We start from the raw sequence: 14,531 nt of genomic DNA on the forward strand, positions 1-14,531 counted from the left end.
ATCTAGTGGTTCAGAACAGTTCTTAGCTCTGCCAACTGGACCTGGTCTAATGTAAACGACGTTTGTTGCTGGTCTTTTGCCTTTCTCCAGTCTGGGCGGACGAGTAAACCACTTGTAACCATCTTTATCGAACAAAAATGTATCAAGACGCTCTTGATGAAAATTTGCCTCTTCCGAGTGTGAATCCTATGTCTCCTGAGTAAAGTTCTGATATAGATGGATTTGCATCTTTCGATAATTTTGCTTTCTTGTCGCTAATTTTTGTGGAAGGAGTTTTCAATTTTTCCACATCCAATCCCATTCCACACATTTCCTAGTTCCTCATTATATCAATTTGGCATGGAAGATAATTTTTATAAGCTATGCTACCATCGCTATCATAATCAGCATCTGTTTCTTGGAGAGCATTGTCATATGTTACGATAATATCACCAAAATCACTGGCTGCGAGAACGTTTTCCAAATCCTTGTCACCTAATGGCCTTTTTGAGCTTACGTCGATTTTTGTATTCATAATGTACCAAAAATACGTGTATGTAGAAATATAAAAAGAAACCCGAAAAAATTACACACCTTATTGCCAAGTATACATAAAAGCTACGTTCACTCTTTAATCACTAAGACCAAAAATACGTAAAATTTACGTGTATTCTTTTGTAAACTTGCTGCCCGTGTTCTTATTGGGACATCCTTTATATATATATATATATAAATAATCTTTATTTCCTACGGAAAAAGGCTATCGACCTAATCGGTCTTTCTGCCGATATATTTTTTATATTATATTTATGGCCAAAATTTGAATTTAAATATTCTAGCCTACAGGAATTTAACACGTTAAAATTCTTTAGTTAATTCTTTATGTAAACTGTTGCATTATAGAACAAATACTTACATAAAGGGATCGTCTATCGGGCTTTGGTTTTCGCGGTGGCCTAGGTGGAGCCGGTAGGGGCCTACGCTTCATTTTCTGAACGATTTCACCGGAAACCAAATCACGGGGTCCTTCTTCACTGCCAATCTCCATGTACTGGGCTATATCAATCTGAAATATAAAATTAATTAAAAATACTTTGTAATTTAAAGGAAAATAACATTACTATAAAGGAGGCGCAGAATGGGCACAAGGTAGACGTTCAATTTTGAATGGAATGAAATGTTCAGTAGCGTCACAATTCACATGTGAGATTGAATGCTTTTGCAGACAGGCTATAGGTAGGTCTTAATTGTTGATAATATGCGGCGGATACCTCGAGAATATTGTAAGCAACCTTGGAAATTGGAGGACCAGCAACACTGGAAGGCGGGATCAGAACGGGAGTGGCAACACCGTGGCTACTTCACAGCTGGGACATCGATGGCGCAGCGGTACTTCCGGGCAATGGCTGGGCGTTGTTCAGGAATGATTGGATAATTAGTGATCAATCACGGATCGATTGGGTGGAGATCGTGCAAGGGGTTTATTAAATTGCTTAATTTTGTATCGAGTGTATTCTTTTGCGAAAATTAACCCTAACAATATGTTTAGTAAGATCTCAGGTCCGTGTAGCGTGTGATTTTCTCGGCCTGAAGCACCTGTGCGATAAGTTTGCGTTTTACGATTTTTTCTATGCGTCTACTGAGTACCAGTCCCTCGCATAATTTCAGCTACGAGGTCTCTGTAGGTATAGCCACGTTGAGAAGAGCCCCAATTTTGAATGATATCAAGAGATGGAAATTTTGTGACTATGGGTGCAATACCCAGTTTTTTTTCTGTTCGATAGGCAAATTGTCTGCGACTGCGGTCTTTCATTTATTCCAAGCTTTTTATGACAGCGCTGCGTTCTTTTACAGTATTTCTATATTCCATTATGTTTAATTTATTTCCGTGTTATTGGTAAAACTTCGGGCAGAAATTTCCTGGTTTACTTTGTCTTCAGTAGTAACTGTTCAGTAAATCTGGCCAGGTTAAATGTTATTGACTTGTTTCCTGTTGTTTGTGTTCCTATCGAGTTTCTTTAGAAAAGCCTGTGCAACTTATTTCTGGCTGTCATATCAATTTTCCCTACTTTAAGTAAGAATCTTTGTTGTCTGGAATGATTTAATACTTAAATGACTGTTTGGTCAAATTAACGGGTAGTCTAACGACCAACAACAAGAGTTTGTGATACTCATTTACCTGTTTTCTAGATTACAAAAAGGGACCAAGAGTAAATTACAGCCTCCATAACATATGCAAAAAACTCTCGGCGCACAAATATGTAACATCCGAAATAGACACAAAACACACGGCCACCAAACGGAACAAAATCAATTTTTACAACTTACTGGACGCAGTTTTCAAACGACCTAAAAACACAGACAGACAAGGTAGATTGGGAATTGAGTGTTGACGAAGTTGCGATGACCATAGACGACATCTGCAAGAAATCTTGCAGAAAACCCATCATCAAGCAACATCAAAACAAGTTGTACAATCAGTCAAGACTCACCGACGTTTGAAATGCTGCTTAGATTGATAGATAGATCAGGAGTAAGTTGTTTAGTTGAAAAAATCGTTAGTTCTTTGCCAGTATGGGCACTAATATTTAGATCCAATTTACTTCGGAAATCCCGATAATTGAGTCTTTTCAACTTGAGAGCTTGAGAAATTTAACTATCGCCTGATAGAAGAGTAAGTGATTTGAGAACAGCATTTACGTTCTTTCCTATTCGTTTGTGCTTGCAACGAATACTATTTAAATACATTGACCTTTCACAATGTAACTAGTGCAACATATACAAGGAGTCCATGTGTCCAATGTTTAACAAAACCTCAAAGCAAATGATTATCTGCCTCTTTATTGAGTGATACCAAGTAAAAAGCACATTCGCTTAAATGACATATTCAGCTGTCTCCGCCGGTTACTTGTAATTCTTCTTGTGACCATGAGTATTTACGAAACAATATGCTTTTATTGACGATGATGAAAGTAGTTGGCCAAGATGTGGTAATGTTTCGTTCAGTCGTTTGTAATTATTTTCTAAACCACACTTTAGGTTTCTGCTGCTCCCTAACAAACATGTTTAGCAAAGTACATAAAACAAACATACCTCATTTTCCTTATTTTCAAACGGGGAATACTTCGGTGAGCTCCTAGCATTCCCCACTGTGCTGTAGTTCCTCAAGGGCCGTACTGGAGGTACTTGCGATTGAGTTCCTGGCAATGTGGCAAATTTATGTGGTGAACTCAACTGCAATAATCATTCGAAGATCATTAGCCAATAAATTTAAAATTTTTAATTATAAAAATGAGCACTTTTGAATGCAACATTGCTAAATAAATGTAAATGATGATGTGCTTACTTCACGCTTTGGTCGCCGTGGCAGAGTCCTTGGGGGCGGCAATGGAGGATCTCGTTGCTTCGACTTATCTACTATGGCGTAACCCATGTAGTCGCGTATATCCTGAATGCAAGGCTCTTCAATACATTCCCGATTACCTATTTCAGATGAATGTTTGTTAAATCGAGTTTTTCATTCTTTTGTTGCTTTAGTATGTCGGATGCATTAGTAGGTATTATTTTCAGTATTTGAAGCAGCTGGTGACTAAGTCATACGTTGCAAAACATAAAGAATCACAGCGATTAACTTTTTCTAATTTTATTAATTGCTCCGCTTCATAAGTTAATGGCATACAGAATTTAAGATATTGGTGCATGGTTTAAATCGGCAACGAAGGACAATTTCATTGCCGTTTCATTCTCATCAATCAATAATAATTAGTCGCCAAACATGGCGCTTAAAGAAGGATTTTCAACACTCGAGAATATGTTTAGAATCGTATATTTCATGCTACCAAGTTGATATTTTAATATTCAGTTAGTCGCTCAGGTAGATTGAAGCGGCATCAGCGGTTGAGGAAATGGAAGAACGCGTGTTCTGAACAGTTGCTATATTTATGGCTATGGTTTCCTTGGCAAGTGTGCAATTAGGACTTGAAAATTTGTGCAATGCAAACTATGCATTCCATCTAAACGAACTCAGTGCCAAACTACTTTAGGATGTTCATGGAATTTGAAATTGATGGCAACCAACAGATTAAAGCACTAATGCCAAAAAAAATTACGCAGCACGAAACTACTAAACTTTATTTCAAATTTCTTCATCCTTGAACTTGACTAATGTAAAAATTAAATTAGTCAATTAAATAATTCCCTGTGGTGCAGACAGTCAATGGCCGCTTTCACTCCAACATAACTCAAAGGCGCCGGCCGATTGAACCTATCAGAGTCGAGCTGCGGGTGCGTTTCTACGGAAACCAAACCGCTTGATCAAGCCAAATGCTCTGGGATTGACCATCTGCACCATTCAAACTCTAGTATTGTAGAATACGAAAACTTTTAAATATGGTGGGGTTTCTTGTAAATGAAACAAATGCAGACAAGTAGATACGCGATGTTGTTGCATAAATGCAGCGGCAAATTGACCCATCACAATCTAATATTAGATTTATTTATTAATATGTTCATGTATACATTATTTTTGTCTCGAAAACGCTACTAATAACATTCATAAAAAAATGCCTGCGTTTATAAATCAATGATGTTTGAACAAAATACGTTGGGTACAACTCGTTTTAACCTCCTGCACTCAACTGGCGTTTAAGCAATTATGGAAATAAAAATGTTTTTTCAGATCCTCTAAATGCTGATGTTCGTTCGCGCATCATTGTCGTTCTTCATACGTCTTATTCATTTATAAGGGCGGTACCAGGTGGGGGTCACTATGTTCATGACCCCCTCGTGCTGGATGTAGGTCGACTAACGAAAATTTTTCTAATTTCGTTGACAACAAAAGACTGAATTTCTACTTTATAACCCGCAACCTGACTTGAAAGCTGGATCCACCGTTGCTCAATAGATGATATTCAAATTTCCCTTTCTAGGTCAAAGCTATTAAAATTTTCTCATTCATGTTGTCATGAGTAAATCTAGTTTTCAATTCTCTATCCAACGATGCCAAAACGAATTATGTGGCTCAAATGTTTCTTGATAAACTTCAAAAAAATTTTCGAGTCGATTTTGCAGCTCACGAATATAACACGCAAATCTTAAACTTTTTACTTTTTTAACAAAAAATCAAGATTTTTTAAAGAAAACTGCAACCATTTCCCTATAGATAGACCACTTTCCAAAAAGGGCTATATAGTTCTCTTTCGAATGATGTAAAAATGAGCGTTAGTGCTCCATTTACTTCCGAGAAATGAGAAAAATCGGGAAAAACGTGGCTTTTGTATATAAACCTGCACCTGTGTCTGATATTCAAATTGCGCTTTCAGGATCAAAACTACTCAAGTTTCCTCATCCATGTTGTTATGGCAACATTTTTAATTCTTTATCCAACGATGCCACAACAAATTCTGTGGCTCAAATGGTTCGTGAGAAACTTCGAATCAGGGTCATGTTTGAGTCGGTTTTGCAACTCAAAAAACACGCAAAACTAAAACTTCTTGAAATCAAGACTTTGTTGAGAAAGCTACCAACATTTTGATGGCAATGATTCACTTTCTAATAAGGCCATTTAGTTATCTTTCATCTTGAATAATGAATCTTGAATCCTATAATTTCATGTTTTTCGTCCCGCTTTTGCGCATTTCTCGGAAGACAAATTAGCAAAAACGGGACAGAAAACATGATATTTTGGCATAATCTTGCACCAAAAATATTCAAATTTCACTTTCTGAGTCAAATCTACGGGAATTTCCTTATCCATGTTGTTATGACTGCATCGAATTTTCAAAGAGTGTTTTTTACTTTCAAAGATTTATCAGGGTCTAGATTGAATAGAAGGGGGACAAAACACAACCCTGTATTATACCTTTCTCTACTGGGAAGTTCTGTGTAGTTTCATTCCCCACATTCACCGATGTTGTTTGATTTATGCAAATGTTCTTAATGAATCTCAAGTCGTTCTGATCTATCATTCTACATTGCTTCGTAGAAGGCGTTCGAGACAGTCAAACGCCTTCTATTACTGTTAAGTAAAAGAGTGCGTTACGTGCGCCGAAGCCTTGTCTGAATCCAAACCCTGTGGCACCAATGTATCTTTGACATCTGTTGTAAATCCTTGTATGTGTAACTTCAAGAAGAGTTAATTGCTTTTAGGACTACTTCTGATGACTAGTCGTCTGCAAAGGTTCGCTGGTTATTCTCTGCGTAAAGTTGTTGAGTATCGGTTTTCCAATGATGGAGAAATTTCTTGGGGTGATGATTTTCATGATTTTCAACGATGATGGTTTTGTCCTCCACAATATTGCTCAGGTTACAAGATTCTATACGACCTGTAACTTGTTTTAGTAATTTATGTGTTGAAGTGGTCATGCTTCTGTTCCAGTTCTTCAACTTCTGTGCATCTATCCGGTAACCCCTGTTTAATGGCTGGATCTTTACGAATTTTGTTTTCGCTTCTGTGATATTCGATCTCGTATTTATTTTTAAATGGTCTTAGTTTATCCATAAACGACAATATTTGCTCCACTTCTTCTTGTTACTTGATGGGATAATTTTCTTGTCTGTGATCATTACGATATAATTCTTGAAGTTGTTCCAGGTATCTTCTAGGTTTTCCGGCTGCTGGTTCACGGGCATGATTTCAGTGATTGCATCGTTTATTTTTTATTTGACTTTCATCTGTACTATAGGTTTTTTTAAGTCGCTTAAATGGGTGATCAGACCCGATATCGGTCCCAGGATCGGTTCTAACTCCATGCAATCTATTTCTGGTCCTTTGGTTGATCAACATATAGTCCATTTGGTTTCTTACCAAGGAATCATCCGAGTGTTGTGGACAATGCCAGGTGCAGAGTCTTCTTGGTGGAATTTGGAACGTAGCAGAATAGAGCAGCATTATTTGGTCGCATTTATTTTATGGGTTATCAATACTAAGAATATTTATCGATGATCCACGATCTTCTGTCTTTGTGTCTTTCAGCAGTAAATATGTTATTTTAGATATTGCGTTAAAATATAGATATTTTTGTAATAGTAGCAGCAATGAAGACTGAGCCAGCAACTTATTTATTATAGTTCATATGTGAAAAACCCCAATTTATTTTTAGGCTGGAAACAGTTTTTCGGACTTTTATCCAACCATAAGTTTAATGGGCACTGTTTTATTCAAATAGCTACTCTGGAAAACCACTGATGAGATAAGATAAACGATAAAAGATGAAAAAGAAAAACTTCTTGAGTTCATCTGTTTCACTGAAACGATTCCTATATCACAACTCTATCTATTAAGGTTATGAATTTTTGAAAAACTGAGAAGGAAAATTATTCTTCTTTATTCAGTCATACTTTTTTTTCAATTAACTGTAGTATATATAGAGCCTTATATTGCTCCACGTTCCTATGATTAAGTCAATGCTGCTTTCAAGCAAAAAAGTTGAAAAATATGGTTGTGATTAGTAAGCAAGTATTGGACGTTATTGGTTTATAGATAATTACTGTTATTTTGATGGGTTTCGGTCAAGAATGCTGTATCGGCCAATATGCTGTCGCTCCTCCTACTCGGTCTCCTTGGCGGCCCCGCATTTGCGTGATACTCTAAGATGCTGCCATCAGTCTCCAACAGTGATTCCGTTTCCGACTGATTTAAACTTCTCAAACTTTTGTGCTTCCGTGCTGGCACGTCAGGCGTTCTATTATTGCTGCCACGATTTTCTTGAACCTTTAAAAATATATTCAATCGAAAAAGGAAATTAGTATTCCTAACTGTTATATGTTATGTATCCATCGCAATGGGTTGGAGACACACAGAAATATAGACAGGTTAGGTTAGGCTCGCGGGCAGCGATGAATGGCAGTTTTTGATGTAACCAGTGACTAGTTTTTAGTGTTGAGTTAATAAAGCAGTTCTGTACGGTTGATGATTCCGTGTGGGGTATTCCAATTACCGAACATAATACTAACATGGTCAATCTTTTTTTATAAGCCTGTAAAACAGTGGTTATAAACAAATATTTTAAATCTTACTAAATAGCTTCTGCTACTAGGGGAATAGTTTTTAGTAAAATATAGCCCTACATGATATTAAGCTTTGCTTGTGTGTGCAACGAACAGTTAAAATCGTTAAGTTATTAACGATAACAACAGTTACATATAAGTAAACTGTACTTGGAAGTGTGTTTATACATACCTCCATACAGAAAATGGTTCATTTCCATAGAAAAAGAAAAGCTAATTTTCATACGGTCTAAGAGATGAAAGTCCCTCGGCTTAGCCTCGGGCCGCAACTTATGGCCATGGCTGGCCATGGACTTTCGTCTCGCATACCGTATATTATTTTTCTTGATTCTCGGCGGAAAAAAGAAAACTGTCAGAAGCGTGCGTGGCGAAAGTTACTACTTTCCATACAGGATGAAGACATGTCAGTTGAATAACGGGAGAAAAAGTGAATGGTCATTCGCAAGTAATTGCAAGGGGTAAATGTGATTCTTTCGCAGTCGAAAACAATGACTAAACTACATGTTTTCCACCAGGGGATCAAGTAGAAAATATTTTTTAATAATATAATGTTTTACCTCGAATGATCTGCTTTTAAAATCTTCATTATCTTCTTCATCGTCCCCTAAAATGCCCAAACTTTCTCTCGGGAAGTCCAACCTGCATGTGTTAAATAGTGTCAGTTAAAGAAGTTGTCTATAAAGAGACAGGAAATTATTATATTGAAAGTAGTCACCTTCTGCCCTGCAGTGGTATAGTTTCCTGGTACGGCACCACTTCCGCCTTTTCTGCTTTATTTCTCCCTTTGGCGCTTCGTCGTTTAGGACGAGGTGGTAAAATGGTTTCATCTATGGACTCTTCGTCTCCCTAGAAATGACGAATCATGTTTGTATGCAACTAACATATCTAATGTTTAGGCAGAACGTCTTGTAAGGGTTCGTATCCTAAAGTAGTTTATCTTTTTGGGCAGTTGTACTGACTTCTTGCAGTTGGAAATCTATCTTCTTTTTCCTGGCTTTGTAACCGTGGCGGGTGGGAATCGCTTGTCAGGGATAGTACAACTGTTTGATCTCTGCTTATCCACTAAGGAGATACTTTCAGTGGAACAACAAATTCTACGAACAGACGGATGGTCAACTAATGTAGGCAAATATTTGAAAATAACGCACTGGGCCAAAGCACCAAAGTGCTGGTTTTGCTACATTGATGACACCTTCGTAGTTTGGAGCCAGACCCAGATCATACTTCCTCAGACATCCGAAGTTAGTGAACCAAAAAATCCGGGATTCCAGTATACTATGGAAGTGGACAACGATCACCGACTACCTTTTCGTAGCTACCAGTAACCAGAAAATCGCAAGTAAAATTATCCTACGAAGTGAAAACGTCCCTGACGACGTATGGCAACGCCATAATAAAAGCAAAAAGGAGGAAAGAATGCAAAGATATCGACTACGCTAGACTCTATAAGACACTTTCAAAAGAACCACAGCAAAAAGTGGGCTCCCTGATAAAATCAGAGGGGGGACATACATCAATAGAAAAGGAGATCCTAGAGCTTATGCTTAAGACTCACTTTCCTGGATATAATACTGGTAACAGTCGAAGAACAGGAGGTACCGATGGTTTCAGGGCGCGACAGCGGACACCGAAAGAACATTGGACTCTTACTACAAGCATGGTAACCCAGTCCAAAGTCAAATGGGCCATAAGTTCTTTCAGGCTATTTAAATCACCGCGAACAGATGGCTTGATGCCCGTTCTGCTACAGCAGGGAGCCGATTTACTGGTGCCCCTTTTGTGCAAGATGCTCCGGACCAGCCTGTCTCTGGCATACATACCAATGAAATGGAGAATGGCGAAAACCAGGGCGGGCTACGTACGCCTAGGCCAAATCCTTTCGCCCGATAATCCTAACATCTCTCTTACTTAGAATATCCCCGCGCTAAACGTATCTTCAAAAGCCATGATACAATGAACATTTTTTGCATCATGATTCTACCTTGTATTCATTGTATCATGTTCAAAAGCTATAATGTCAGTTTCAATTCTTTTTCAAGGGGGATGTTCTGTGACCGTTTCCGAAGCTAAGATGGGATCTGTTTTCTCATTTGACAACTCGATTATTATATTTTAATTTTATATAAATTAATTGATGCGGGGCGCCGCTAGATGGTGCCCCTGTTATATCTATCCGAGTGAAGGCGAACACTGTGGTACATAACAGTAACAAAAAATTTTTGAGAATACTTAAAACACTGGAAAAGCTGATCGACATGCGTATCAGGGAAGAGGTTCTTACCACAAATCATCTGCACCACAACCAATATGCCTACCAAACGGCAAAATCCTGCGAATCTGCTATCCACGTGCAGAGGGCAGAAATCTCGTTAGAGCGCAAAGAAATTGATCTGGCGGCTTGTCTGGACATAGAGGAAACCTTTGACAAAACCTCTTTTAAGTCAATAGCCAAAGCGGTGAAAAATCGTGGAGTGCATCCTTAAATATGTGAATAAATCCAAATGGATATGCGGATGATATCGCCATTGTTGTGCAGGAAAAGTTTGGAGACATTGTGTCATCACTGATGCAACAGGCGCTAAACATCACCGAACAATGGTGTAACACGGAAGGGCTGAAAATTAGCACATCTAAAACATCTATTATGGCTTTCACAAGGAAAATAAATCTTAGAGCCCTTAGACTAATTTCTATATATGAAAACGTAATACATATGTCCGACACTGTTAAATATCTTGGGGTATCCGTGGAGAAAAAATTGCTGTTTAAAGAACCTGAGGAACAGAAACCAAACAAAGCAATCAGGGCTTTATGGACCTGCAAATACACTTTTGCGAAAACATGGAAAATCTTACCGAAGATGGCGTACTAGACGTACGTCACCTTTGTGAAACCCATAATCACATATGCCGCCGTAATATGGTGGCATAAAATCAAAATCAGTACATATCGACAGTCTCTGAACAAAGTTCAGAGGCTGACCTTTGCATGATCGAAATCAGGCAAGCTGATCGAATGAACTCTAAGCATTTCGGCTCCTTTCAGAACATATTTTCTAAATGAGGTTCGAGATGGTGGAGCGACTCCATCAGCTATCACTACTACTCCGTATGGTATACCGAAGGCACAAAAACAGCGTCGGGCACAGGCGCTGGTATAGTCGAAAGCGGAAGAACTGGGGAAAGGATTACCTTAAACCTGGGTACAATCAAGACTGCCATCCTTCGGAAGATGAGAGAAAGAGCATACACCCGTAAGAACATTACCATCATAACCGGAGATGAAGCCACAATAAAGGCACTTAAATCGTAGACAATCAGGTCACAATGTGTGCTAGATTGTGTAAAAAAACTGACGACCCTGGCTGGGAGGTTAAACAGAGTAAAACTCACTTGGGCAACTGTGACAAACAGGAGCGAAGGAAACAAGATTACTGCGAAACTTGCTAAGGCAGGGGAGTTGGGCAGTGGATCTTGGAACAATATTGAAAGTACTGGGAGGAGACACCGCGACTCCTTACCGCAAGGCAGTTGGTGAGACCTCCACAACCGGTGCGTAAAAATGAACTGCCAGATCTCAGAAGGCAAAAAATAAGGAGGTAGTGGGCATTTTAAAAGGACACGCCCCCTGTAAAACACACCTCTTTAGTGCAAGTGCAAGTCATATGCAACGGGTAGACGAACACTCCTGGGAGGGCATGAAGTTCTACCAGACCAGGTCATGCGTATCTGCCTCAAAATTCTTCTGGAATTTATTGAATACAGAAGAATAATGAGGGAGTAAAATACGAGGGCACAATAGAACAGAAATGACCGCGGTGCAAGGCCGAACACCACCTCGGCGGTGAGGAAAGGGTTTTAAGGCTAAACAGCTAAGCTGGAGTTCCGCACAGCTCAGAGTGACAGATCACCAGCTCTGGGTGTGCGTAACAGAGCATTATCCAAACATCACCAAAAAAAAATTCTGCGCATTGCGGATTTGGAAACCATTGGATAAGGTTTTGGAAATTCCGTGATGGTGGGACGCTGAAACACCATGAAAGGCCTCTCTGTTTTAATGAAACCAGCAGACTCGATGTCAACGGAACAATGTGCTCAAAAAACAGTGGCAGTAGTCCTGAAGACACTACGGACGAACAAACTGGGTGGGTTTGTCCATACATCCATACTGCTGAAAAGATAGAAGGGGTTCTGGAAAAAGACAATATCCGAACCGTCTTTTTTCCTATTCGTACAACGCAACATATTCTCACATCGGCCAATTACTAGCTGGATTCTCTATCAGCATCAGAAGTTTACAGACAGAGTTTACTGCAATTGTGGTGTACATATCGGCTTCCGAAATACATAGGAAAATATCACATTTTCGGTTTTTTTTTCATAGTTCCCCAAATTAATTGACTATTATTTACAACTACGTGATTTTAAATTAATTTTCCATGAAGAAGATGCCAATGTAAAACGCCCGACAAATTTTAATTTCCAAAACCCATCGAGGAATATAATGTAATGTAATGTAATAAAGGTAAAGAAGCTCATATAAATTGGCCTCCTAGATCTCCCGATCTAAATATACTTGATTTTTACTTCTGGGGACATTTAAACAATAGGGTATATTCAACAGAATTGAATCCAATCGAAGAACGTCAGGAAATAGTACTTAATATTTCTATAGTACTTAATATTTCCAACGAAATAAGAACTTTAGTGCAAACTGCACGGTCTGTAAATTTTAATTTCATTAAAAGACCGCAATTATGCAAAAAATGTCAAGTTGGCCAATTTGAACCGCTGCTAAGTTAAAATTAGAATTGTTAATTAATTGTGCTTGTTTACATGGTTGCGCATATTGATACTATGCTATTATTTAAGTAAAATTTATTAAAACTTACTAATTGTAATCTGAACCAAAATACACAATATCGAAAAATAATTTTGGTTGTTTGTAATTAACTAATAGGGAGTTTTTAGGCCCCTTAATTGCTACACGTTTTACGTTATCCGTTATTCTGAGCATGCGCATTAGTAAATAAATAACCGTTTACAATATTAGAGGATAACGTGTTCCTTTATTTATGTACGAGTAGCGGTAACGATAATAAGCATAACGTTAAAAAGCAAAAGCAGTTCCTTCTGAAACCCAAAATTGATAAGGCAATTGCTGGTCTCAATATTTTCTAAATGAAAAATATCTCTTCGGTTTGCAACAACTGAACCACAAAACACACACTCACATAAAATGGTACTCAATTAGCTTATAATGTATACCTAAATTGAAGTTTATATGCTTGCCCGGTTTAAAGAAACTAATATTTTCAAAACAACAAAAACTAATATTTTCCGCCATTTTGGAAATTAGATATATCAACAATGAGACCTTAAACTCTCTCCCTCTAAAATTACTAGAAGAACACGCTGATAAGATATTTTTACATATTTACGGAACATCAAAGAATCACTTTTTACTCGAGTAATTTTTTCGGATCCTCTTTATTTGTCATGAAATGTGAAACTTAAGTGCTGAACAACAGCTTTCAAGACAGGCTAGTTTTTTACTTTTTGGGACAGGCCTTTGGCAAAAGATCTAAGACTGATCGAACATTTTCAACCATTTTGGAGTTTTGACGCTTTGCAACTTAGTCGATCGTCGTTAATTTTTATACCAACAAAGATATTCTAAGTTATTGTCTTTCAAAAATACAATATTTTCATTCCGAATCGAACAAAACATTTGTTCAGCCAATTGGTACTAGGCATGGGTAACACTGTGTTGAGTTGCGCTTTAGAGTTGTCGCTCTGTGCGCTGATGAGTTAACGTGTAACTGCGCCGCATGTGAAATTAGGTTTCGCATTTAAAAGGCATCGGATTAATTTACATCCTCGATGGGGTCTCTGTTCTGTAGTACTGCGAATGTTCTTGGGATATTGCTATATGCAACAGCTATGAGCTACTATGTAGAAATTTCAGCACATGATTGGAATCAAAATAAGACTTAATTGGTAAGTTTTCTCGCACTATGTAAAAATATAAATAATCGGGAAATATAAATATAACATACGTGTATTTCTTCTCGAGACACATGTGGAGTTTTGTTTCGTTTCGGCTTTTTCATTGGAGGCTTGCGACGTTCCTTTCCAGGCATTTGCTGCAAGCATTGATTTGATCCGATTGGATCGTATTCGTTCATTTGAGCTAAAGCATTGGCAGGAGTTTGAAATCCTTCGCGGATTTCGTGCACCACGAAAAACTCGTCAGAATCAATATCCAGTTTTCCTGAAAAAAAAACTGAAAATGAAGGCGTTTATTCGAATAAAGCTGGTATTAATGCAATAATAATATGAAAACATGTTGAGTTGACGGGCTGATCGGCATGTGCTTAAACTTCTAGGGGCATCAAACCCTACATTGTCACCAATTTCATTAAACGTCGCAGAAATCAGATAGAATATCGAAAACAAAGACGAGACAGCAAAGCTACAAAATGAATCAGTGAAAATTAAAACGTGGAGATGGTCTACAAAGTACACTTTTAAGTAGTCGGGATG

General features: G+C 38.0%; 1 protein-coding gene across 6 annotated transcripts in view; it reads right to left on the reverse strand.

Annotated features, from left to right (window-relative positions):
- Positions 1-14,531, reverse strand: part of LOC109537671 — a 61,561-nt gene that overhangs the window by 19,197 nt on the left and 27,833 nt on the right. For all 6 annotated transcript variants that reach the window (XM_019904505.2, XM_048669611.1, XM_019904504.2 and 3 more), the window contains 7 exons: positions 14,045-14,259; positions 8,702-8,832; positions 8,544-8,625; positions 7,468-7,690; positions 3,326-3,462; positions 3,073-3,213; positions 896-1,045 (listed from right to left, as the gene is read on the reverse strand). In XM_019904505.2, the coding sequence (XP_019760064.2) occupies positions 896-1,045; positions 3,073-3,213; positions 3,326-3,462; positions 7,468-7,690; positions 8,544-8,625; positions 8,702-8,832; positions 14,045-14,259 (1,079 nt within the window). The remainder of the gene's footprint in view (positions 1-895; positions 1,046-3,072; positions 3,214-3,325; positions 3,463-7,467; positions 7,691-8,543; positions 8,626-8,701; positions 8,833-14,044; positions 14,260-14,531) is intronic.

This window comes from Dendroctonus ponderosae, unplaced genomic scaffold (assembly GCF_020466585.1).
Source record: "Dendroctonus ponderosae isolate FM_Combo_2020 unplaced genomic scaffold, Dpon_F_20191213v2 Dpon_F_20191213_9, whole genome shotgun sequence".
Classification (NCBI taxonomy): Eukaryota; Metazoa; Arthropoda; class Insecta; order Coleoptera; family Curculionidae; genus Dendroctonus; species Dendroctonus ponderosae.